Raw genomic sequence first — 25,264 nt, 5'->3', positions numbered from 1 at the left:
AGCAGTTCCTACTAGCCCTGCGACGATGGTTCGAGGACCCTTTGGCGGAAGAGAAGGCCCGCGGCGACCTCCAACGCCTTCGCCAAGTGCAGTCGTTTGGTGAGTGAGTCCGCCACCAAATTCCATAGGCTGGCCAGCCGGCTGCGCAGGTGACCTGAGATGGTTCTCGTCCAGCTATTCAAAGTTGCCCTCCGCCCCAAAATACTGCAGTGGGCCCTGATCCACGGCAACCCCACAGCCCTAATGGAATGGAGCAGATGAGCAGGTGATGTCGAATTGCGTATTGGACAAGTTGAGCAGTCCGAGCGGAGATGGGACTGGGCCCAATGCCAAACCCCACGACCATCGAAGAAGGGAACACACGCCGAGAAGCCGTGAGCAGAGCCATCCGACTCCATTTGCTTGCATCGCCGCCGCCTAGGCCTGTGTCTCCACTGTGGGAAGGGGGGCCACCTCATCGCCTCCTGCCCCGGCTGCCACGTCCAACCAGCGGCCTCAGGGGCCCAAAGGCCCACAGCGGCCCACTGCGAACAAACAACAGCAACCCCGTCCTGCTCTGGTCAGGGTCGCCTCCACCCCGAATCCCCTGGTCGAGGCCATAAGCGATTCCGATCAGACAAAGAGCAGGCGGGAGACGATTCAGGCCTGGTTTGTGGAGCGCCGGAGACCAGGTTGCCGACACCAGTGTGCAGGTACGGGCGAACGCCCTCGCCTCAAACCCCATTGTCATCCCCGTCACCTTCTCCCTCCTGGGGTCCCTCACCCGCATCTGGACTGAAGCCCTAGTGGATTCAGGTGAGGGCTCTGGGACTCAAGCCAATAAAATTTAAGAGGGCCATCTGATTCGAACAAATGGGCGGTTTGTGCCTGGGGGGGCCCTTCCACTCATAAGTCCGAACCAGTGACCCTGTCAGTCACAGGGCACTCGGAGCAACAGTCTTTCATTGTGGCTCAATTGGACAAACACCCCCTGGTCCTGGGAATGTCCTGGCTCGTGCAGCACGACCCCGAAATCAAGTGGTCGGAACACTCGACCCTTCTCCCCTGCAAGGTCAGTGAGATCCCTCCCGATGGATCCCAGGTTCCCTCCTCCCAACCCAAGCCACGACGCCTTGCGGCCTCATTAATGGCGCCCCACTCCTGCGCCCCTGGCCTCCCAAACCCCTACTGAGACCTCACAAAGGCCTTTGACGAGATGGAGTGCGACCGCCTCTTGCCCCACCACAACACAGACTGCTCCATCAAGCTTCTTCCAGGTGCCCAATTACCCAAGGGTAGACTTTATCAAATGAGCCCCCGAGAGTTGGCGGCACTCCGTGAGTTCGTAGACAATAATTTGGCACGCGGCTTCATCAGACCGGCCAAATGGCCTATGAAGGCCCCAGTGCTTTTCAGGAAGAAGAAAGATGGCTCCCTGTGGCTTTGTACGGATTATTGTGGCCTGAACGCAGTGTCTCTATGCAACAAATACCCCCTCCCTTTGATCAAGGACTTGCTGGGCCACATCTTGGCGGATAAGGTGTTCACAAAACTCGACCTGTGGGAAGCGTACTTCCGTGTACGCATCACAGAGGGGCACTAACACCTCGCTGCGTTTAACACCCCCCTGGGCCAGTTCGGATACCTTGTTATGCCCTTTGGGCTCAGTGGGGGCCCCGAGGTTTTCATGAACATGATCAATGAGGTGTTCCATGACTTATTGTATAAAGGGGTGGTGGTCTTCTTGGACGACGTCCTTATATACTCGGCGGATGTCCAATCACACATTGCCCTGGTCCAGGAAGTACTCAGCCGCCTAATAAAAAGTGAGCTGTATGCAAAACTGTCCAAGTGCAAGTTCCACCGCGACCAGGTCAACTTCCTTGGCTAACGGGTCTCGGGGAACAGGATCGCGATGGACCCGGGGAAGGTACAAGCCGTGATGGACGGGTTGGCACTATGCACTTGTAAGCACCTACAGTCTTTCCTTAGATTCACGAACTTCTATCGTGATTTCATCTCCAACTTCACCCGGACAACACTTCCCCTCACGGACCTTCTCCGCACCAAGGGTGGGTCCCGGGTGGGTCCCGGCTGAGGGCCCCTCTTGCCTGGTCCGTGGCCAAATGGCATTCCAGAGGCTTAAGGAGACCTTCACCTCAGAGCCAGTTCTGGCGCACGCAGATCCCAGCAAGCCGTTCATTGTGCATGTGGACACTTCGGACGTGGCTTTGGGGCTGCCTTGTTGCAACGGGGGAAGGATGGGAGGCTCCACGCATGTGCCTACTTGTCACGCAAATTCTCCGGAGCTGAGCTTAATTGGAGTGTTGGGGACAAGGAGACGAGCGCCATCCCCAATGCGCTGGCACTTGGTGACACTGGCTTCAGGGGGCCCAATTTCCCTTTGAAGTCTGGACGGACCACTAGCCTACCTTAAAATGCCCAGTAAACTGTCCACTAAACAACTCCGCTGGGCCGACTTTTTCTCCTGATTTAATTTCAAACTGAACTTCTTCCCAGGAAAAAACAGTTGCCTTGCTGTCGTGCCTCCCGGACTTCACGGCGATCGACCCACGCCCAACTGGCACGGTCTGCTCCCCTTCCCAACTTGGCCTTCAAGCAATCACTCGCAGCATTCTCCCCTTCCCCGCCATCACCCCGTCTCTGGAAGCTGACCTCCGCAGGCTCACGGATTCAGTCCCCAAGGCAGACCGTGCGGGCGGCAACCTCTTTCTGTGGGAGGGGGTATCTGGTGGCGAAGGGATAGGGTCTACATCCTAGGGGGGCATCCTGGCAGGTTGCCACGATGCCAAATCATCGGGACATGGTGGCTTTGTTAAGACTCTACATCTGACCCGGAGGCAATACTGGTGGCCGTCCCTCCACAAGGATGTAGCAGATAATGTCGTGGGCTGCCCAGTTTGCGCCTGGGCCAAACATGTCACGGGGCATCAGCTGGGTCTCCTTCAACCCCTGCCGTGCCCTGCCGAGCCCTGGAAGGTCATCTCCATGGACTTTATTATGGACTTGCCTACCAGCCGAGGGAAGACTGTGATGTGGGTGGTGGTGGACCTTTTCTTGAAACAGGCCCACTTCGTCCCCTGCGGGGGGCTAACTTTGGCTCAGAAACTGACTGGTCGTTTCCTCACGCACATCTACCGACTCCATGGGCCGCCCACTAAGGTCGTCTTGGATTGGGGCCCCAATTCTTCTCCAAGTTCTGGAACGCTTTTATGGGTCTCCTGGGGGTGGAGATGGGCCTGCCTTCAGCCTACCATGCAGCAATGGACAGACAAATGAAACTGGTGAACGGGATCCTGGAGCAGTTCCTGCGGTGCTACGTAAATCACCACAATGACAATTGGGCAGACCTCCTCCCCTTTGCCGAGTTTGCCTATAACAACGGCGTCCATACCAGCACTGGCCAAAGTCCTTTCTGGGTGGCAGGAGGCTGGGACTTCTCCCCATATCCCTTTGAGGGGCCCGCCCCCGAGGGTCCAGAGGGACCTCCAAGAGTGGGTCGGGACTCTATGCGCCTCATGGCAGGTAGTTCAAGACTCACTTACTAAGGCCAAGGCAGATTATAAGCGTTTTACAGACTGCAAGCGACAAAGTGTGAGTTATGTAGTAGGGGATCAGGCCTGGCTGTCCACCAAGAACATACAGGGCCTTCTGGGGACGAGGAAGTTGGGTGCCAAATTCATCAGGCCCTTCGAGGTCTCCTGAGTGATTTCCCTGGTTGCCGTTGAACTTTCGCTCCCAAAGAACCTCCGTAAGGTCCATCCTGTTTTCCATGTCTGCCTGTTAAAAACGGCTGCCCCGTTAGACGCTTGGCACCCGGCCCCGGCCCCAGTAACCCTGTACGAGGTCAGCAGCGAGTGGCACCAAGAGGTCCATGCCATCGTCGACTTTCACTTGCATCGGGGCCGGCTGCAGTATTTGATTGCTTGGGAGGGGCTCCCGGCCGGTTTCAATGAATGGGTGGACATTCGTCACGTCGCGGCTCCATGCCTGGTCCGAGAGTTCCAGAAGACTAATCCGGGTTGGCCGGAGGGAAGGGAGCCTTAAGGGGAGTGGAATGTCAGGACTACAAGTCCCAACATGCAACAGTCCCCACGGAGGACCGCCGAAGCAGGAAGCTGCTACGAATGGGAACCAGAGGCGGGAGAAGGGACTGTAGTGATTGGGTGATGTGTTGTTTTGAACTGGCCTTAAATGCTGGGACTGAGGGGAGATCCTCAGTTCCAGCACCCTGTAGCTAGGGCGACGCAATTCAATAACGTTTCTCTGTTTAAGTTAACTTTGTCTGAGTGTGTCCAACCGTACACCTGCGGTCTGATGGGGTGGTGGAGATGGCAGTGCCTGCAAATCCTATGTGCTTGCCGGGGGTGGGTGGGGGGTGGGTGGGTTAAACACATATTAGGTACTCTCCGTTTTTCAGTCCATGAGTTGCCCCCTTCTGTCAACTCGGGTCAAGCCCTTGCCTAGGAAATATAGTGACAGATGCCAATATGGTCCCTGGTCAGACTCTTCCAAATCACCCAATCTCTGCATGAATACCACATCTCACTTGGACTGTGGGTGAATTTAGCCATGGTCTGGCCAAGCTGGATCATTCTTTTGTAGTGCATGCCTGTGCACAATCTTCTGGTTTAGCGCAGCTGTTTTTACATCAGTAAATACACCACTGTAGGAAAAATGGTTGCAATGGATAACCCTGATGTCACTCTACTTTTCAGGGACTTCAATTTTGCACCCAGCTTGTCGACAGGCAGCTAGAGTGGAAGAAAAGACCAAGGTGAGGCTCTGCTTTCCATCTGCTGAAATGTGCTTTCTTTTCTTTTATGGCCTATCTGGACTACTAGATTTGTTTAGTGTTTTACTTATGTAAACTTTTAAGGGGGAAGTACCTGCAAGCAGGGAATATTGGCATTCGCAGACAGCATGGTTGGGTAGTTAGAGTGTCAGACTAAGATGTCTGGGGGAGGCTATCCAGGTGATTGAGATACATTCCCAGAACCGTGCAACTGCTTAAAATAACAAATTACTGCTGCTAGAAAGGTATATGTAACCAGCCTGCTATATGTATCCACTGCCATCTGTGCATTCTTTCCTTGATCTTTACTTTATGGCTTCGCACTCTCTATAGACAACTAGGCTTCTCCTGGCACTGCTGTCCCATGAGAACTGTATTACATCCATTATCTCATATGGCAGGAAGCCAGGTGGCTTTCTCTTGCTATCTGCCACCAACCTATATTTCCTAGGCAAGGGCCTTAGCTCCAAAGAAAATTAGGGGGTGGGTGGGTAAAGGGGACTGTGAATGCCAGATTCGCCAGAACTGGCTTTGCCAAGTATGGTGCTTCGATGCCTATTCAATAAACACTTCAGAGTCTGTGTCGAACTCTCAGCTCATGGAACAACTGACTTGATGGGTTCAAGGAATGTTATTCATGACAGCAGAAGTCAGTTCTGGCTCTATGGTGCCAAAACTGTTGACAATATAATGAAGCAACCCCCCCCCCCCCCCGCCCGCCGCCCCAGTGTGAACGGTAGTAACAGAAAGAGTCCAGCCTGAGAGTCAGATTCAACCACAGAACTTCAAGGGCAGCATTTCTGATAGACACCTGCAAAGCAAAGGCAAAGCAAAAGCATGAGCACATCCCCACAGCTTCCCTCCCACCGTAGGAATGACAGTCCGTTTATTGGCTTACAGTTGCGAGACCTAACAGAAAACAAAATGGAGGAGAAGAGAACAATGTAAGTTGCTTTGAGAAGCAAGGCAGGGGATGAATGAAGTTAAATATCAGTTGCTGGCACAATTGAAGGTTTGTGAAAGCAGCATTCCTAAATCAAATCGAACCGTGCCGTATGCAGATTGAGGAAACAATAGTGGACCTTGCACAAGTTAACTGCTGTCATGTCATGGCCGGGTGCCAATCACTAGGAACACTCCTAGTGCCTGGCAATTAAAATGGTTTCAAACAGGAAGCCATTTTAGCATCTTAAAGACCAGCAGAATGTCCCCTCCTTAATCAGAAACAAATGAGAATGAAGATCTATCTGCCCTTATGTCTAGGCCAGGATTCCAGACGGGTGTTTCAGACCACTCCCGCCCTCTGAACTGGATATAGGGCCTGAAGAACCTTCACTCTCATTTGTACCTGATAAAGTGAGCTTTGTTTCATGAACACTTGTATGCTGGACTGGGTTTTGGTCTTTAAGATGCTACTGGTCTCAACTCTTGTTATGCATATTGAAATGCAGAGGCATACTTAAACAAAATGGCACCCAGGGCAAAAACTACAATGGCACCCCTGGCCCGGTATACTGTCTCTGAACATGGAGGTTCCATGTAGGCATCACAGGTTTTCAGCCAAGGCCTTTCACCTGCTGGGCAATGTATCTGGCTGAGCTTGTTCTTGCCTGCCTCCTTGCGCCTGGCCTCTCCTGCAGTGCGGCACCTGGTGGCTCCCTCCATGTCAGGGCTGTGCTTGTCAATTTCGGTCCCGTCGGGTGCTGCACCACAAAAGAGGCCGGTCGGAAGGACCCAGCTGGTGCCCAGCACACCCCTCCACCCCACCCCACTAGATGGCGTGCATCCAGGGACATGTGCCCCCACATGTCCCTCTGGCAGGTAAGGATCTGTTGAAACATTACTTTGACGCAGATGGGAAAACAGAATGGGTCTGGCTGGTTCACCACATACAGGACTCTCTTTAGTGTCTGTGGCATAATGTTCTGAGACCTAACACATCAATGACATCGCACAGTATCAGGCTGCGTGTTTGCATGAGCACGTACTGCTGGCCTCTGCAATTGATTTGCTGCTACTGTTCCTTTTCCATTTCACCACAATAAGCCACAGCAACGTGTGGCCGGGCCCCGCTAGTCTATATATATAAAAAGCTAACCATCCGTTTGTTGGTGACTCCCTAATGCCGAAACGGCCCTTTAATTTTCACATGATGTCCCTCCCTGTTGCGGGCAGGTAATCAAACCTTCAAATCGCCAAAAGTCCATACGTGAGCCAGGTAAAACATCTTTTTCCTGGCACACCAGGCCCTGAAGCTGGCTGTGTTTAACTGTCACCCTTAGAATGTCCGTGCAGCCTTTCTGTCTGTGGCCTGAGGGCTTGGGATGAGGGCTTAGGATGTTCACGCAGGTGGGCAGAGATGAGCAGTGAAAACAGTAAATAGGTAATACTGGTAGGTAATACAAGTGGAAGTGAAACACATACACACTTTGCCATGTGAGACGTCAGGTGGAGTCTTCCCCCCCACACACATGCAGGTAACTTTCACTCTCTGTGCCTCACCCACTGCTACCACACAACACACATACTCTCATACACATCCAGCTCATCCTCACACACCTCACTTTGCCCTCCCTCACTTCCAACCACCACTTACCCACTTCCTCACCCATATTCGCCACAGCTCTCTTTTACTACAAGCAACCTGGAGTTTGCCTTTTTCTTCTAAGAAAATCCGCGGGGTGGGGGCGAACCAACACTCCTGGCTCCGCTTCTTTTGCACATGGCCCTTTAAGAACCCAGGGAGCTGGCCTCGATCTGAGCGCCTCACCACCCTGCCTCTGCTGCCTGACTGGGATAGCCTCCTTGCCCCAGTTCTGCCTTCCCCAAGCCAGGACTGTGCGTGTCAACCAGCCTCATGGACAGTGGGATTCGCACTCTGGACAATTCCGTTGTGGAATGGAAAGGGTTACCTTATACTAAAAACCAAGACAGCACCATATAATAATGTGAATTGAAAAGGGAAAGAGGGATTCCATTTGACCACCCCAAAAGAAGAAGAAGAAGAGTAGTAGTAGTAGTAGTAGTCGTAGTCGTCGTAGTCGTAGTCGTAGTAGTTTGGATTTATATCCCCCCTTTCTCTCCTGTAGGAGACTCAAAGGGGCTTACAACCTCCTTGCCCTTCACCCCTCACAACAAACACCCTGTGAGGTGGGTGGGGCTGAGAGAGCTCCGAAAATCTGTGACTATTCCAAGGTCACACAGCTGGTGTTTGTGGGAGTGCACAGGCTAATCTGAATTCCCCAGAGAAGCCTCCACAACTCAAGCTGCAGATATGGAAATCAAACCCAGTTCCTCCAGATCAGAGTGCACCTGCTTTTAGCCACTATGCCACTGCTGCTCCCAAAAGGCTATGCTGGGGATCATTGGACCTGCATGGACATCTGTGTGGGTTGCGGACTGTGATGAGAAGGACAATTGCCACAGCAACGCGTGGCCGGGCTCCGCCAGTCTTTTATATAAACAAGCAGGGAGGAACAGGGTCACTCCATCTCTGCAGAGAAGAAACACTGGTCTGGGATTGGGCACATGGTGTCCTGTGGAAAGTAATACTAGTAGGAGGCAGATTTTGGCAGACTTCTTGAGCAGGGAAGTGCACACGCATCATGAGCGGTCCATGAATGTCAAATGCCTAAGCCCCATCTTCCAACAGTGGAGCTTACAACTGGTAGACATTTTCGCCACAACCACCAACAGAAGAAGGCAATATTTCTGTCCCAGGGCAGGGACAGGCATAAATTCACAGCGAGGTGCATTCCAGTTTAACTGCAGAGGGCATTCCTCTACATGTTCCATCCATTCCCCTTCCTCACCAAGTCCGTAGACAAGATCAAGTCAGACAGGGCAGATTACATCCCCATCGCTCCACACTGGAAAAGGAGGCCTTGGTTCCCAGTATTACTGAGTCCATCCAGAGGGGAGATTCTCCCATTCCCACAAGCAGAAGACCGGCACCCCTAAGGGGACACAGCCCAGCACTACATAAAATCATTACCCTTGACAGCATTGCGGGTCCAACATTGACTTTGTGGCCTGACACAGGTTCTGATTTCTTCTACGAAATTTTATGCCAGGAAATGGGCTAATTTTGTTAAATGGGTTACACAAAAGGGGAAGACCCAAGAATCTTGTGATTTGTCTTCCATATTTGAATATTTGCTTTCTTTGAAAGACATCAGTTTGTCCAGTTTCTCAGTTAACATTTATTTAGCTGCAGTTTCTTCCTTTCCCCTGGGACTTGACTCTTGGCCTCCCTTTGGCTCCCCCTTTCTAAATGCTTTCTGAAGGGACTCAATAGTATATATACCCTCCTGCCAAAGCACCATTTTTGCAATGGAGCCTTTCCTTGGTCCCTTCTCTGCTTACGAAGAAACCCTTTGAACCAGTGTGGACTTGTGGGCTTGTAAATGCTTTCCTACAAGATTGTTTTCTGGTTGCTGTCACATCTGCCAGGAGAGTGGGAGACTTACATGCCCTGAGGCATGACCCACCTTTCACCAAGTTCCATGCAGATAAGGTGGACCTACATCTTAGCCTTGCTTACCTACCAAAGATAGTCTAGTATTTTTCCCTAACCCCCAAAATGACTCTGAAAGGGTGTTACACTGCCTTGATGTTAGGAGGTCCTTGTTATTTTACCTGGACAGAATGTCAGCATTCAGAGTGGATGATAATCTATTTGTTTTAAAGGTCAAAATAAGGGGGAAAGGTCTCCTCCCAGACTTTGCCCAGATGTGTGTCCTTAGCCATTCAAAGAACATATGCCATGGCAAATGTTAGCATGTCCAGACACTGTTCAAGCACACTTCACAAGGACCTTCAGTGCCAGAGTGGATTTTACAGAGATTTGAAGGGTAGTTACATGATCCAATCCATATATGTTCATTTAGCTTTACTGCATGAATGTTGATGCCAGAAAAGAGGCCATTGTGGAGAGAGTGGTGGTGTAATAATGATTCTCTGAGGATGCCAGCCACAGATGCAGGCAAAACGTCAGGAGAAAATGCAAGTAGAACATGGCCATACAGCCTGGAAACCGCACAACACCCCAATTGCAATAATTGTTTAAATAGTCAGTCTCTCACCCACCTCCAAAGGTCCATGAGCTTACTACTCTCGCATTGTAGGACAGCACGTTAAGATGACGCAAATGAAAAACAGTGTTGCTCTTACCTGTAACAAGTGGTGGGATTCAAATAATTTAACAACTGGTTGTTTACAAGCACCATTTTAACAACCAGTTCTGCCGAAGTGGTGCGAACCGGCTGAATCCCACCACTGCCTGTAACTGTTGTTCATCTAGAGGTCTTCTGTGCAGGCACACATCCCTCCCTCTTTTCCTGCCATGGGCTGCTATTTAACATGTTGCATTAAGATGCCTGACCGACATTATTGATTTGAGCTTTCATAGTAGCAGGGGAAGAACTGAGGGATCAGTGCTCTCCCCCTTCCTATCATGTGATCGTGAAGTGGGAAAGGCAGACTCTGCCTACAGGAGGGCGGAGGGAAGTACTCAGTGCTGCAGATCTTTCTAGAAAATGCTTGCGAGAAGCTCTCCATAGCAGGCCTGTGCATGCATATTCCCTGTGTGTGCCTTCACAGAAGACCATTAGATGATCAACAGTTGCAGGTAAGTGCAATGCTGTTTCTGCGTGGAAGTTAACTGGTACACATGTATGAAAAGTCACAGTCTGTCGTGTCTGTATTGTTTTCATGGCATCTAAGCTGTGGGACAGCCCTCATTCATGCTACTCAAGGTTCTGGAGTTTGCGTGAATTCTTCTCTTAAATGGAAAGATATTTTATCTGCTTTTATTTGACCAAAATCGCCTTGCAGTTCTGAGTACTTTTAAAGGTCATTGGTTTCAGGAATATTTTCCCTAAGTAAACACTAGATGAAATTCAGTCTGCCTATTTCTTTTCTGTTGCAGGAAACCAGAACATCTTCTGAGAGCATAATGTCAGTGCCGGCCTCAAGTGCATCAGGGTCCCCGAACAGAGTTATTTATGCAAGTATTTGTTTAAAGTAAACATTTACACTATGTAAAGCAAGTTGGCAGTGGAAAATACATTGAACAGAATTTGTTTTTCAGGTTAAAGAATAAGAATATGCACCATATTAAATTGAGCACCACAACATAGTTAATACTGATTAGTGGCTTAATGACCATCTGCAGAAACTTGGTTGATCAGGGCCAGATTAAATGTTTTTTAGTCTTCATTTAATTATTCTCAGCCATGAGACCCTGATTCGGGGTTGTTGTTGCTGCTGCTTGTGGATCAGTGCAGAGAGGGAAAAATAACCATTAAGTACCATCAGAAACATGACGGCACGTTCCATTCCTCCAGACCGCCTCTCCCAGGTGCTCCACCATAAGAACATGAAACAGTACTGGATAAGAATACGAACATGAACAGCACTCCACAACCCCAAGACCATAGAAAAAGCTAAGCTATGTTGCATGACGTGTCCATATCCTGATTTTTAAAATTGCCTTTTGAGCAAACTGCCATTCTTCCAACCCTATTCTTGGAAGTTGGCCCTAATCCCATTTATTGGACAACAGCTGTGCATGAGAAAAAATTGTTAGAGAGTTTTGTGGTGGAGAAGGAAAGACGAATCCAGTGTGAGCACCTTCAGCCATCTTTTCGGAGTGGTTTCTTTTCCCAGGCACTGTCCCTCTATTGTACCAGCAGAAAGCGGACAATATGGTGGACAGTTCCTGAGGCAGTGGTTGCCTGAACTATTACAATTTTGCCCTTGTTGTACTATGCCAGCTAAAGAGGAAGACTTAGTCACATTGTCCTTATTTTAGGTAGTCCCATGCCAGTTGTCCCAAATACCTCGTGACCAAGAACTTTAAAGTGAAAGACCTTCTTGAATCATACACCCCAGGAAAATGTTACCACCAGTCTCCTTACTACGTTGACAGCCAGAGACCAAGGGACTAAGCCTCTAGTTCTCCTTGGTCCAAGAACAAGAAAGTCAACCCTACAAGGTAGAATGCTGACAAGATGAGTTCCAGAAAAAAGTTAATCTGGTATCTGTAGTAGGGCTGACGTAGTGGGATCAGATTGAACCTCCAAAACCTAAGAACAGCATGAGGAATATACAATAAAAGAGCTATGAACCATGAGGTTAAAATAAGTTTGATATCTGGCCTAATCACTTTTACAAACACGGGTTCTAAAAACATATATTTCCTTAACAAAACTGAGTTTAATAAAGTTTCAGAGCTCAAGTCAAATGGGCATTCTGGCCTACCTGGCCCACCCAGAATCAAAAGTGTCCCAAGTTAAATGTAATCCACACAAAGGGCAGAAACTAAATTGCCCAGTGACCTGCTTTGGCCTGATTCTAGCTGATCCAGTCAGATGTGATGAAACAGTGATGAGCCAGTTGTTCATGTTGCTTGTCAGGCGATGCTCTGCAGCTGTATGGGGTCCCATTAAACAAGGTCCTAACGAGCATCATGGACTGCATTAGGCCTACTGCTGGAGGCCTTGAAACTGCTAGGCCTAGTGGTCTGCCCAGCAAGTGTGACATCCTCTCATCTCCTTCCTTAGCTCTTTTTCTGAAAGGTACAGTTAGCACGACTTTGGTTCCCCAGTGAAGTGGAAAAACCCCGTGATTTTTCCTTAGATAGTTCCCTCAGCTTTAGCCATTGTTTGAACGGACAAGAGACTGCTAAGACTCTTTACATGTCAGAACTTCAGGTATGCTAGAATTGTTTCTGACTGTATTCAGCTTCTCTTTCCTCCATAGGCAAAACTTGGTGATGAAATCATTGACTACAGAGATTTGGCAGCCCTTCCTAAGGACAAGGCCATCTATAACATCGACCGGCCAGATATGATCTCCTATTCTCCCTACATCAGCTATTCATCAGATGACAGACGCGGTTATGGGGAGGTACTGATAATTAATGTTCTTTTTATGGTCTTTGAATTATTTTATCCAATCACAGATGCTCCTTTGAAGGGAAAAACCCTTGTATTTTATCTTCGTGGTCTTACTGCACATGCGCAGGCCAGCCACGGAGAGGATTCGTAAGTTCTTTTTGTTCGTTCTGCTCTGCAGAGTCCCCCTCCCCCTCAGCACTGAAGGTGGGAATTTTCCTGCTGAAATGGGCATGGGAGGGGGGAGACATCCCTCAGTACTTCTCTCATGACTTCCTGAGGAACATTCTGAAGTTGTTCAGCTAGTTTCTTCTTCGTTGTTTGACCTTTTTCATGTTGGAGCCATGGAAAAGAAGAGTACAACTCTCTTTTAAAAATGTTATTCCTGCAGGGCTAATGATCCATTATCAAATTTGCCGATGACACAAGGGTGGTGGGGCTCATCTCTGGAGGGGATGAGTCTGCCTATCGGAGTGAGGTGGACCGATTGCTCTCATGGTACAGGGAAAATAACCTGGTTCTTAATACTAACAAGACAAAGGAGCTTATAGTGGACTATAGAAGGAATAGCTCAGAAATTCAGCCCTTGACTATTTTATGCCTAATAAAGGTTTACTGTACTGCCCTTGACTATAAATGGAGATCAAGTAGAGCGGGTGGCTAGTTTTAAATTTCTGGGCGTCATGATTAAAGAGGACCTGACCTGGGGCGTACAGACTGCCAGCAAAGACTGTACTATCTGAGACTTTTAAGGAAACAACAACTGAATGGAAAACTCCTGGTGTCCTTTTACCGCTGTGCTATAGAGAGTGTCTTAACCTACTGCATCTGTGTATGGTTCTCCAGTTGCACAGTGGCAGATAGGAAGGCGCTCCAAAGGGTGATCACTACTGCACAGAGGATTATCGGCTGCCCTCTCCCCTCCTTGGAAGAAATCTATAATTCCCGAAGCCTAAAGAAAGCCCAAAATATTCTGAGAGACCCGTCTCATCCAGCACACTCTCTTTTTGAACTGTTACCATCCGGCAGACGATACAGGTCTTTAAAAACTAGGACAAAGAGGCTTAGAGACAGCTTCTACTCTAGAGCTGTGGCTATGCTGAACTCCATGGCTTCGTGTTGATGTATTTGGGGCTGTGTAGGGATGGGTGGAGGAAGGGGAAAGTGAGGATGGGGTATGAGTGAAATTGTGTGCATCGAGGAATGCTGCTGTAAATTTCGTTGTGCGTGCACAATGACAATAAAATGCTTATGCTTAAAATGGATTGCCATTCTGAACGTTTCCTACATGTGGGAGAAGGGCATATTGTTAGATCTCGAACCTTGAAGCAACAAATTGACTCTGTATTGTTGATCAGTACCATTATTAATAGGCATCAAAGCACCTAGCTTGACAAAGCAAGTTCTGGTGGATCTGGCTTTACCTACTCCCTTTATCCCGATGTTAGTCCCTTCTCCCATTTTCCCAATGAATGTGAGAAAGAGTTAGTTTGGAGTTGAGGTGCCCCAAGGTTCTCATGAGACTGAAGTGTCAGGGGAAAGCCTAGTTATCTACTCAATGTGTGAAGCCATAAAATAAAGATCAAGGAAAGAATGCCCCAGAATGGCAGTGGTAACATATAGCAGGCTGGTTACATATATCTTGTAGAAATTATATTAAGCTAGAAATGCATTTCAATCACCTTAATGCAAACCCCCTGACACATATTACAATCACCTGCAAATCTTGGACCAAACTTACTCCGAAGGTCCAACAAAAGAAGTCTGCCCCTCAAGGCGGACTTGTGGGAGAAATTCATGGTTCCACAACCTCCCATCCAGGAGGAGATAAGAGGGTTGCTCACCATCTACCCTTGTTGGCCTCGGGTTGGGCCTGGCTTGCTAAAGGCCTTACCTCAGACTCCCTTTGTCCCTCTTCTATGATAGGCCCAAATGGTATGACAAGGAATGTGGGGAGTTAAAGAAACAGTTAAATGCAATCTTCGACTCTGTTAGGGGTCTCAGGGTTTCTAAGATGCCTGTTGGATATGACACCTTGAAAAAAGACTACTATAAATTGCTAAAAATCAAGAAACAATGGGATCAAGACAATGCTTGGGTATTGTTAAGGGAAGCTTCACTAAAGAACGATTCCAGGTTTTTCTGGTACCTTGTGAGAGGGGCTATTTCTTCTAAAAGTACAGCTCCCAGATGTAATATACCACCCCAAGTATGGAAGCATCACTTTAGAAAAATGTTCACAGAACTAAACACCACCAATTTAACATTGATTGTCAGACCAGAATATTTGTTAAATTCAACGCCTCAGTGGAGCCCTGTCAGTAAAGAGGAAATTCATGACCTAATTAAAAAAAAAACGTAAGGAAGGCAAAGCATCTGGTATCGATAAGATCCCCTCAGAATTAATCAAAAGAAATGCCCATTGGTGGGCGCCACTTTTGGCAGCCCTGTTCTCACCAATAAATGCTTCCGGAAAAATACCAGCCAAATGGAAACAAGCAATAGTAGTCCCCATTTTTAAAAAGGGCTCCCCTTTTGAACCTGATAACTACAGACCAATTAGTCTATTGTCCATAATGGGCAAAATGTATCTTTGTAATAATTAGAAGCTGAGTTAGCTGATGAAAAGTTTATTACCGATGCAGTCAGCCTTCAGAGCTAATCAATCAGCAACACATCATTGCCTTATATTAACCCACCTGGCAGAAAAGTATAGCAAATATATACGGGGAAAACTGTTTGTGGCTTTTATGGATCTGAAGGCTGCCTCTGATTTGATTAATAGAGATAAATTATGGGGAAAATTGATGTCAGCAGTTTCCAATGAAAGGCTGGTTGGTCTTATAATGGCCCTTTATAATGGCAGCAAACTATGTATAAGATATGATTGAGCAGGTAGACTTATAGGTGTGATTCTGATGACAAGAGGTGTCCAACAAGGGTGTATTTTAGTTTCAACCCTCTTTAATGTTTTCATGAACGATTTGGAGCAGATATTATTGCATCCAGACGGACATCTGCCTAAGATCGGCTCCAGGAGAACACCTCTCCTCTGTATGCAGATGCTGCTGCTCTTCTATCTAGAACAAGATCGGGCCTAAATGAACTCGTTACACTTTTCTTATTATTCTGTAAACAAAATGGTCTAACGATAAATTATAACCAAACCAAAATTCTGGTTTTCCAAAAAAATGCCAATTTAGGAAATGGTCTGTTGAAGGCCATGGTTTGGAACAGGTAAGGTCTTTTACCATTTAGGTCTTACCTTCCAACACTCGATGTTATGGTCATTGCAAAAAAAAAAAATATAACCAAAGATAAAGCAATCATAAACAAAAATGCACTCATTTGTTTTATTCTAAGGGAGGTCAACATATCCCATCTGCAATAAAGGTATTCAATTCTAAGGTGGAGCCACAAACCCTATATGTAGCATCAATTTGGATTGATGGTTTCATGGCTGAGTTCGACATTTTACATGCAAAAGCCATTTGCATTACGTGCAAAAGCCATCTAAAAGCCATTTTCCAAGTCCCTAATTGTGTGCCCAATGCAGTACTCTTTTTGGAAGCTGGAGAATATCCATTATCTACAAAAGCTTGACTATCTGCTATAAAATTATGGTTAAAAGTTGTTGTTTTTCTGCATGCTACCGGTTTATTGCATTATCTGTCTTTTGAATCCTTTTCTAGCAACTGGCGGAAAGTGATTGAAAATGTTCGGGTTTTCACTGAACATTTTTTTTGTGTTTAGGTTACGAGATCGCTTTAAAATCAATATACCAAAGATTCAAAGACATTACTTATGCAAAACTAAGATGTTGTACAGTAACTACTTGTTCTCCATTAGCTTTTGGTTTGGATTATTACCCACCATTAAATGTATCTAATTATGTGAACAACTTAACTAAAGCTTGTTACAGAAACTTATTTTCTGGAGCAAGATTAAATGTGTTTGAAACAGAAATGTTATCTGGCCTTTTGAAGGGTATTTCTTATGAATATATATTATATCCATGTAATAACAACGTGATTGAATCAATTACACACAATTGGTATTATTATGCAATTGGTATTATGTACCTCATAAGAAATTGTTATTCCCATGGTTAAATGATAGATCTTTCAGTTCTGAATTGTCAAAGGTTAAATACCTACTCGAGGACAGAGTTTTTAAATTAACTTTAGATGTTGCGAAGTTTTTCTCTCAAGCTTCAAGAATTAGATTGGCTAAGTCTTGTATCATATGATAATAGTACTGTTCTACGCTGTTTTAAATTCCACACAATTATAATATTACTTGTTTATCTGCTATCCGTTTATTTAAATTATATGGAGTCTATGGACTATGAATAAATAAATGTATCCAAACTGCTATGAATAAATAAATGTATCCAAACTACTTTTGCTTCAGCACTGCCAAGGTAGTTCCTTGACCCTATATTCCCCTTGACAATCATAAAAGTTTACAATTTGTACCATAGCAAACAATACTTAGTGGTGCTGCAGACCCCAAAGTGAACGTAGTCTTCCCTTAGACTTTGAAATTAGCCTATTCAAGCAGTACAAATACAAAAAACCTTTATTCGACATAAAATACCAAAAGACAGAAATCACAGCAAAAAAAACAAAGGCAAACAGATCAAGACAAAATCAGTTAGGTATCTCTTACTATCAAAACCTGCAACAGAAACTGAGCTGTGTTCCCCAACACCAAAGATTCTTTACTGTTCAGTAGTCTTAAAATGCTTGTTTTTGGAGAGCGGTTACTTATAAACTGTAATAATAAAACATCTCTGAGAGGTTTCAATCAGAGTTGGAAAATGTGGACACACTCTATCCAATAAAGTGGAATTATCAAACCAGCCCTGTAGCCGAGCTGGGGAAAAATATTACACTTGTCTCTGGTAAGGGCCCATCGATGCCTAGGATCAGAAAGCTGCAATGAGTACGCTGCCATCTTGCCAACCAAGGTATAAAGGGGAGCATGTAGTTCTTGCTTGACTCAGTAAAAGTTGTTGCTCTTGATCCAGGAGTCTTGTTTTAATTACCCTTAATATTTCTTGAGGCTCTAGCACAAGGGCCTCCAGTGATAAATCAAGAGTGGTAAGTTTGCCAGTGATTGTCCTCTGCCATTCAGAGAGTTGTAGCTGCCATCTTGCCAACCAAGGTATAAGTTGTAGCTGCCATCTTGCCAACCAAGGTATAAGGCCCTGTAGAGTAAGCTACTGGACTCAGTACGAAAACATAGACTTACCCAGAACTTAAAGTAGCCATGCCCTAGTTGTTAAAAGATGTAAGCCAGCCTCTAAACATAAAACCAAATAAGGCACACAACGTGGTGCTCTGAAAATTGTACAGAGAAACGTTGATTGAACCCTCTGTACTGAGTTGCTCCATGAGCCCAGATATGGGACCCCAGATAAGAGATATTGTAGTACTTTGGCTTGGTAAACCTTTAAAGCCACTGGAATATATTTCTGCCCTTCGGAATAGAAGAAGTGACTCACTGCTGCAATAGCCCCTGATTGCAATGTTTCTGTGGCGAATCCATTTAACATTAGATTGGAAATAGATCCCCAAATATTTGAAGAATTTCACCTGCTCAATAACAGTTCCTTGTAAAGACGACCTATAAGGTTTAAACTTATTGGAAAATATCATAATTTTAGTTTTTGTGGTATTAAGGGTTAATAGATTGTGCAATAGTCACTGCACTTCTTCAGAAGACTATTTAGCCCTGCTCTTGATCTGGAAAGCAGAATCGCATCATCTGCATAGAGCAGGATGGGAATTAAAGTATTGCCCATAACTGGGCAGTGTGAATTTATTGCTTTTAATTTAGGATCCAAATAATTTAGAAATAAATTAAATAATATTGGGGCCAAGACACAGCTTTGTTTCACGTCATTAGTTATGGTAATTTTGGAAGTAAGCTCTCCCACAGAGGTACACTTGACTTGGCAAGAAGTATCATGATGTAACAGTCTTAGTAGTCTTTTTTCTAAGCGCAAGCTCTCAAGTTTCAGCCACAACCGCTTCCTATCCACTGAGTCAAATGCCTCCTTCAGGTCAAGAAAGGCAATATAAGGTTTAGATTGACCTCTCCTGATATATTTGGAAAGTATCAGATCCAGAAGCATGCAGTGATTTACCGTAGAGTACCCTTTCCTGAAACCAATTTGTTCACTCCCCAAAATCCTATTATGCACGATCCATTTGAGTAACTGGTTAAGCAAATATCTAGCATATAATTTCCCTGAAACTGATAGCAGGTTAATTGGCCTTTAATTAAAGGGCAAACCAGGGTCACCTTTTTTGAAAATTGGAATAATTGTAGCATTGGTCCATGAACTGGGTATTATGCCTGTATTGTGTATCTCAGTAAAAAGTTTGGCCAGTAGGGCAGTCCACCAGTCTGCAAAGTCTTTGTAAAATTCTGGAGGAACCTGGTCTGGGCCTGGAGACTTATAAGGCTTCAAATGATCAATCAAAGTTTTTATCTCAGCCTCTGTGACTGGAGGCCAAGATAAGGAACTAGTCAACCAACAAGTTTCAGGGGGGATAGTACTTCCAGATGTGTCCTGGAAAAGTCAACTAAAGTGTTCAAACCACACTTGCAACTCAATAGTATTATATGGGTGCATATGAGAGCCTGTTCTTTAAGCAACAATCCACCAGAATGTCCTAATATTCTTGCCCCTTACAGCCCTTTTCATTCATTCATTCATTCATTCATTCATTCATTCATTCATTCATTCATTCATTCATTCATTCATTCATTCATTCATTCATTCATGAGTTGCCGTCCCCCGAAGGGCTCAGGGCGACAGGAATAATGTACAAAACTTAAAACCCTCATTATTAATTAAAATACACAGTTCCATTAAAATCACATACGATATTAACAGAATACAGATGGCGAGAACTCCCCTTCCCCCTTGAGTTCACTGGAGGCCGGGATGGTGGGATCAGCCCGGCTGGCCAAAAGCTTCCCACTCAGACTGCACATTCCTTGTACAGTTTTGCTGAATATGATGCCTCAGGGCATTTTTTAAGCTAAAGTAATCAGAAGGTAGACTGGGCTAGTGGTAGTGTACTCCTTAGAGTAAATCCTCCTTAGTTGGGCCTTGATTCTTCTACATTCACTGTCAAACACTATCTTCCCAGAGGTGTCCTGTTGAGGAAGACATCGTGCATTGTGCCCAGCCGCAAAATCCACAATCATTCCCATCAAAGTCTCAAAATTACCCAGAAGTTCAACAGATGAATGAGTAGTCAAAACTAACTGCTTAAGATTGGACATAATCAGGGTAGCAAAAAATGCACTAAGTTTACCAACCAGGGCATTTATTCCAGTGTAAACTTGGCAGTGCCGGTTGTAAACATGCATTACTAACAGCAAGAGGTAAATGATCACTCCATACTTGGTGACCAATTTGGAAATTAATAACAAATTTTAAAAGAGACTGAGAAACCAATATATAATCAGGTGAGCTGTTACCCTGAGATAAAATGTAGGTAAATTCACCTGCCTGTTGGAATTTAGATAATCCAGATAAATTAGATTAAATTGTAAACATAACGAGGTAAGATGAACACTGTCAACATTCCATGTCTTATCTCTACACTTTCGCAATAGAGCAAAACGCCATGGAAAGCAATCAGGTTCTGAGCCCAGATGTTGTGGATAACTGGCTTTGCATTCCAATCTCCCGCAAGTCTCAGACTGGCCCGGGAATGCAATTAGCATATTCTCTTGAGCCATATTCTCTTGCAACTAGCATATTCTCTTTTAATCATCTCAAAGATTTGCTTTCAGTTCAGAAGGAGCTGCATTGCAAGCAGTTTTTGCTTCTGTGCAGCAGCAGAATTGACTATAGTGGTAGCTGCTGATCACACATGCTTGGTTATTATTACAAGTTCATCATGGGATGTCTCTTTTAAAACCAACTAGGTTAGGTTAAAGAAGATGTGGATGCAACTCTATTGACTAGCCTTCAAGGCCATCACAGAATTTCCAGAATTTTACATGTAGAGACAGTATGGTATAGTGCAGTGATGGCGAACCTATGGCACGGGTGCCAGAGGTGGCACTCAGAGCCCTCTCTGTGGGCACGCGCAAACAGAGTCATCCCCCCCACAAATCTAGTCTGGCCTGGGCCGCTGGGCTCAATTATTAGCATTAAACCTAAGACCTAGTTTTGGGGAAGCAGTATAGGTAAACCTGTTAAGCGCTGTTAAACCCCACTGATTTTCATACAAAGAACTAAAGCGCAATCCTTTACCTGGGAGTAAGATTGGTTGCTGGCAATGGGGCTTGCTTCTGAGTAAACCCTCCTAGGGTTGTGATTCACCCGTTGGAAGAGTTGCATGGTTGCTTCAAAACAAAGCCACCAACTACCACCAAGCTTACTCCCGAGTAACGCACTCCTCGGAGTCAACCGTTTTTTTTTCTAAACTAAAACCTCAGTATTCAGCTTAAATTGCCATGTTGGCACTTTGTGATAAATAAGTGGGTTTTGGGTTGCAATTTGGGCACTCGGTCTCGAAAAGTGATTAGGGTGAAAGCTTGCTCCATTACTTTTGGCCAATTACTCACTCTCAGCCCAACATACCTCACTGGGTTGTTGTGAGGGTAAAGCAGAGGAGGAAAAAAATAATCCTGCTGGGGATACAAGTGGGGTATAATTATTTAAATAAATAAGTTTGATATAATGAGTCAGAGGAGCACCTGCTGGAAATCCCTGGCCCCCAAAAAGAAAATTTATGTCAGTATAATTACAGCATTGTATTTAGCAGATTGTATTTAGCAGAATATTTATAAAGAATTTTTTTAGTGATAACAAGACAGTCTAAATAGTTATAGGTATTTTTTTTGTTTCATTGTGATAAGGTGAAAAGCATATTAAGCATACAATTTGGTGCTGTCTGTATAATTTGAACAGAATAGAAACTGAATTGAATAGAAACTGATTTTATACTAACAGTTTAAATCTATCCTGAATTCCTACTCAGTTTGTTTGATGAGGTGGCTTGCGGTGAATCTAAAATACATGATAATAAATCACTGAAATGTAACTACTTCCAAAACAACTTGTCAAAAGTCCTAAAAACTTAAAGCCAGTGTGATGCTATAAACGTGCTTCAAAGCACTTGTTTTGATTTTTAAATTTTAAATGCCCCCACGGGTACTGTCCCTTCTTGCTAAGGACCTGTGTTGGCAGCCATGGTTGAACTGCCTTCAGAGCACTTTTAATGTGATGCGATGTAAATGGGATAAACATTAGAATCTATGTTAAAATCGGTAGAGGTGGCAGCATTGTTAACAGTAGAAGCAACTAATATCAGATGACACAAGATGCAGCAAAAACAATCACGGACAAAGTTCTGGCACTCTGCCAAACCCCACCCGCAACACTTGATACAATATGTGAACGAGAGGCCCCTTGGCCGTCTTTAAGTCCTTCTTTGGACCACTTCAGCCGACTCGACCCATCGGATGTGGACAGAACGCTGGCAGCTGTACGATTTACCACATGTTCTTTTGACCCATGCCCTTCCTGGCTGGTGAAAGCCAGCGGGGAGGTGCTTCGGAGCCACCTATTGGAAAGGAGCTTTGGAGCTTTCCCGGGTCGTCTTGAAGAGGCAGTGATCTGCCCGCTCCGTGGATGGTTGGTTGAGAGCAAGTTGGCTGAAGCTAAATCCCACGAAGACGGAGGTCCTGTGGCTGGGACGTGGGGAGAGACCAGTGGGCTTGTGCCTGCCTTCGCTACATGGCGAGGCCTTACATCTAGCCTCGTCCGTTGAGAGCCTGGGCGTGACCCTGGACCCAACATTATTGTTGGAGGCCCAGGTCACTCAGACTGCCCAGATAGCTTTCCATCATTTGCAACAGGCACAGCAACTGGCCCCGTACCTATCCCCTTCCGACCTGGCCACTGTGATCCATGCAACGGTCACCTCTAGACTGGATTATTGTAACTCTCTCTATGCTGGCCTGCCTCTGACGGTGATCCAGAAACTGAAACTCGTGCAGCCAGACTTCTTACAGGAACATCTAGTCGGGATTGGATTACTCTGGTCCTATACCATCTACACTGGCTGCCCATCAAGTTCTGGGCCATCTTCAAATTATTGGTTTTGACCTCTAAGGCCATCAGTGGCATTGGACCTATATATCTGAGGGACCGCATCTCCCTGTACTGCCTCACTAGGTCCCTCCGCTCCTCAGAGGAGCACCTGCTGGAAATCCCTGGCCCCAAAAAGTTCCGGCTGGCCCCTACCTGGTGGAACAGGCTCCCTAAGGAGACCAGGGCCCTGTGGGATCTAGAGTTTCTGCAGGGCCTGTAAAACAGACCTGTTCCACCAGGCTTTTGGCCAGCCGGGTTAGCCATCAGACCCTCTTACCATCTAGGCCACCTGGGTCTCCCATGGATGAGGGTGGGGCTGGGAGGGAAAAGTCGCCATCCGTTGTTATATTAATCTGTTGAGTTGTAAATTTTAATTCATTGTTTTATGATGCTTTTACCAAGATTTATATTATATATTTGATGTACACTACCCTGAGCCCTTCGGAGGGAGGGTGGTAAAAATGCAATAATTAATTAATTAATCAATTAGTTAATTAATCAATTAATCAATTAATTAATACAACTTCCCCTCCCCTGCATGTGCACGTGCACACACACACACTGAGTTGGCTGAAGATGCACTAACTCCCTCCCCCCCCAATGATGTTAAAGGTTTTTCTGCCCTCTTCTTCCTAGGGGGAGCAAGATGACCGGTCCTTCAAGCAGTACAGGACATCAAGTCCCAGCTCCGCAGGCTCCCTCGGCTACAGCTGCAACACACCTCCTTGCCATTCGCCTCAGAGTTACAGCAGACCAGGTAATGGATGAAGGGGTGCTTCTCACTGGTCACCACTGTTTGGGGCGTAGGAAAGGGGACCTTCTCTGCATTCAACCTATGCTAGGCAAAATCATTCAAATTCTGTCTAAAATCCCATGATGGTGTGTTTGGATGACGGGCATGCCATTCTGTGAGAGTTAAAGAGATAAAGTGAGATTGTGAGAAGACTCACACACAATTATTGCTGAGATGTAATCATAGATCACATCCCCAAATATATGGCGAGGGATTTTTAAGAGTCTTGTAGGAGTCCCTACGCATTCCTCTTCCCTGGCTCTCAGTAAGTAGGAACAAAGGAGGGAGGTAAGCATTTTAGATAAATAAAAGTTTTTCTTTAGTCCAGCAGCTACTTTTTAAACTTGGGAAAGAATTTCAAAGTCCAGCACAGAGAGCAGGTCAGGAGGAAAAATGACTCTGCAGAGCTCAAGCCCAGCTCTGCCCAGTCAAAGTGGAAGGGAGGCAAGCCAAAACAAGACCACGTTTCCACTATGAGCCTGTGGGTCAAATGAGAGCACCAGACTTGTTTTGACTGTCCCTCATTATATAACTGTAACTTTTGTTTATTTGTGGCTCCATGGATGTGGCACAGGGAATGGCTAAAATCTCTGGGGAAGGGACACATCATTGCCATATGTGACAGGATTCTATCTACAGTCACTGATCTGAAAAGAGCCCAGTAGAGTATCTAAGAGAAATGCCATGTTTCTCCAACATCTTGTCACTGAGCATTCCAGCTCTGACTTTGCATGGACTTTACAGTCACCTTAGTCGCCTTTCAGAAGCACTTCAGAGGTGTATCACAGAGGGAAGTCTGTTACACACTGATACACCTCTGAAGATGCCAGCCACAGATGCAGGCGAAACGTTAGGAACAAGATCCACCAGACCACGGCCACACAGCCCCCCGGAAAACCCACCAGAACTTGTAGATACTTTGCCATCAAATAATCTCCTCTGCGGTGACAGGAGGTGGATGCTCAGGACTCTTCTCGTGATTTAAAGGGTTGCAATGAAGACCTGGACAGGTTCTAGTGCAGTGCTGGAGAGAGAGCAGCACAGGCCAGAGTTATATGCTCTGGTTCAATACTGTTGGGAAACAGAGTTGTTTTCTGCTTTGCAACAACATTGTGGCTCATTTGTACACTTCCTGTGATTTCCCCAGCTTTTTCCGCAATCTATCTCAAACTACCTTTTCTCCTAAGTTTTGGGAAAGATCTTGGTAAAGCCTAGATGGCTGCCATATGGATGGAAGAATCCAGACTTTCCTGTACACGTGGCAGCCATTTTCCCTGCCTCTGTTCCTGTGACAGCTATTTCCTCCTCCCCTCTCCCACCACATGGCCTTGTCCAGTTTGTTATAATGACATTTAACTGTTGATTTAAAAACAATCTATGTACAAGATATCTGAATTCCCATTTTTAACAAGTAAATATCTGGCTCCTTTTGTTGCACAGATGTAATGGGGAAAAACTAGAGTTCCACAACTGAAGGAGCTAGACATTTGCTTTTTTTAAAAGGCAAGTTAGAGAACATGATGCATGGATTTTATGGCATTATATCCACATAACTGTATTTAATTGCCCTTTTAAAAAACACACTTTAAAAGCTCTGGCAGTCTGGAGGTGGCTGCTGCTGGAGGGCGGGGGCAAGGAAACCTGCC

The 25,264-nt window shown here is 45.8% G+C and overlaps 1 protein-coding gene across 7 annotated transcripts in view; it reads left to right on the top strand.

Annotated features, from left to right (window-relative positions):
• Window positions 1-25,264, top strand: part of ABLIM2 (actin binding LIM protein family member 2) — a 139,415-nt gene that overhangs the window by 35,191 nt on the left and 78,960 nt on the right. For all 7 annotated transcript variants that reach the window (XR_007245639.1, XM_048509728.1, XM_048509727.1 and 4 more), the window contains exons 8-11: window positions 4,719-4,777; window positions 10,725-10,802; window positions 12,560-12,706; window positions 23,462-23,582. Coding sequence is in view for 6 of the 7 variants with exons in the window: in XM_048509728.1 (XP_048365685.1) it covers window positions 4,719-4,777; window positions 10,725-10,802; window positions 12,560-12,706; window positions 23,462-23,582 (405 nt within the window). In the remaining variant the exon portion in view is untranslated. The remainder of the gene's footprint in view (window positions 1-4,718; window positions 4,778-10,724; window positions 10,803-12,559; window positions 12,707-23,461; window positions 23,583-25,264) is intronic.

Source organism: Sphaerodactylus townsendi, linkage group LG10 (assembly GCF_021028975.2).
Source record: "Sphaerodactylus townsendi isolate TG3544 linkage group LG10, MPM_Stown_v2.3, whole genome shotgun sequence".
In the NCBI taxonomy this organism is placed as follows: Eukaryota; Metazoa; Chordata; class Lepidosauria; order Squamata; family Sphaerodactylidae; genus Sphaerodactylus; species Sphaerodactylus townsendi.
Note: the sequence above shows the minus strand (reverse complement) of the source record. Positions and strands in the feature narration are given on the sequence as shown.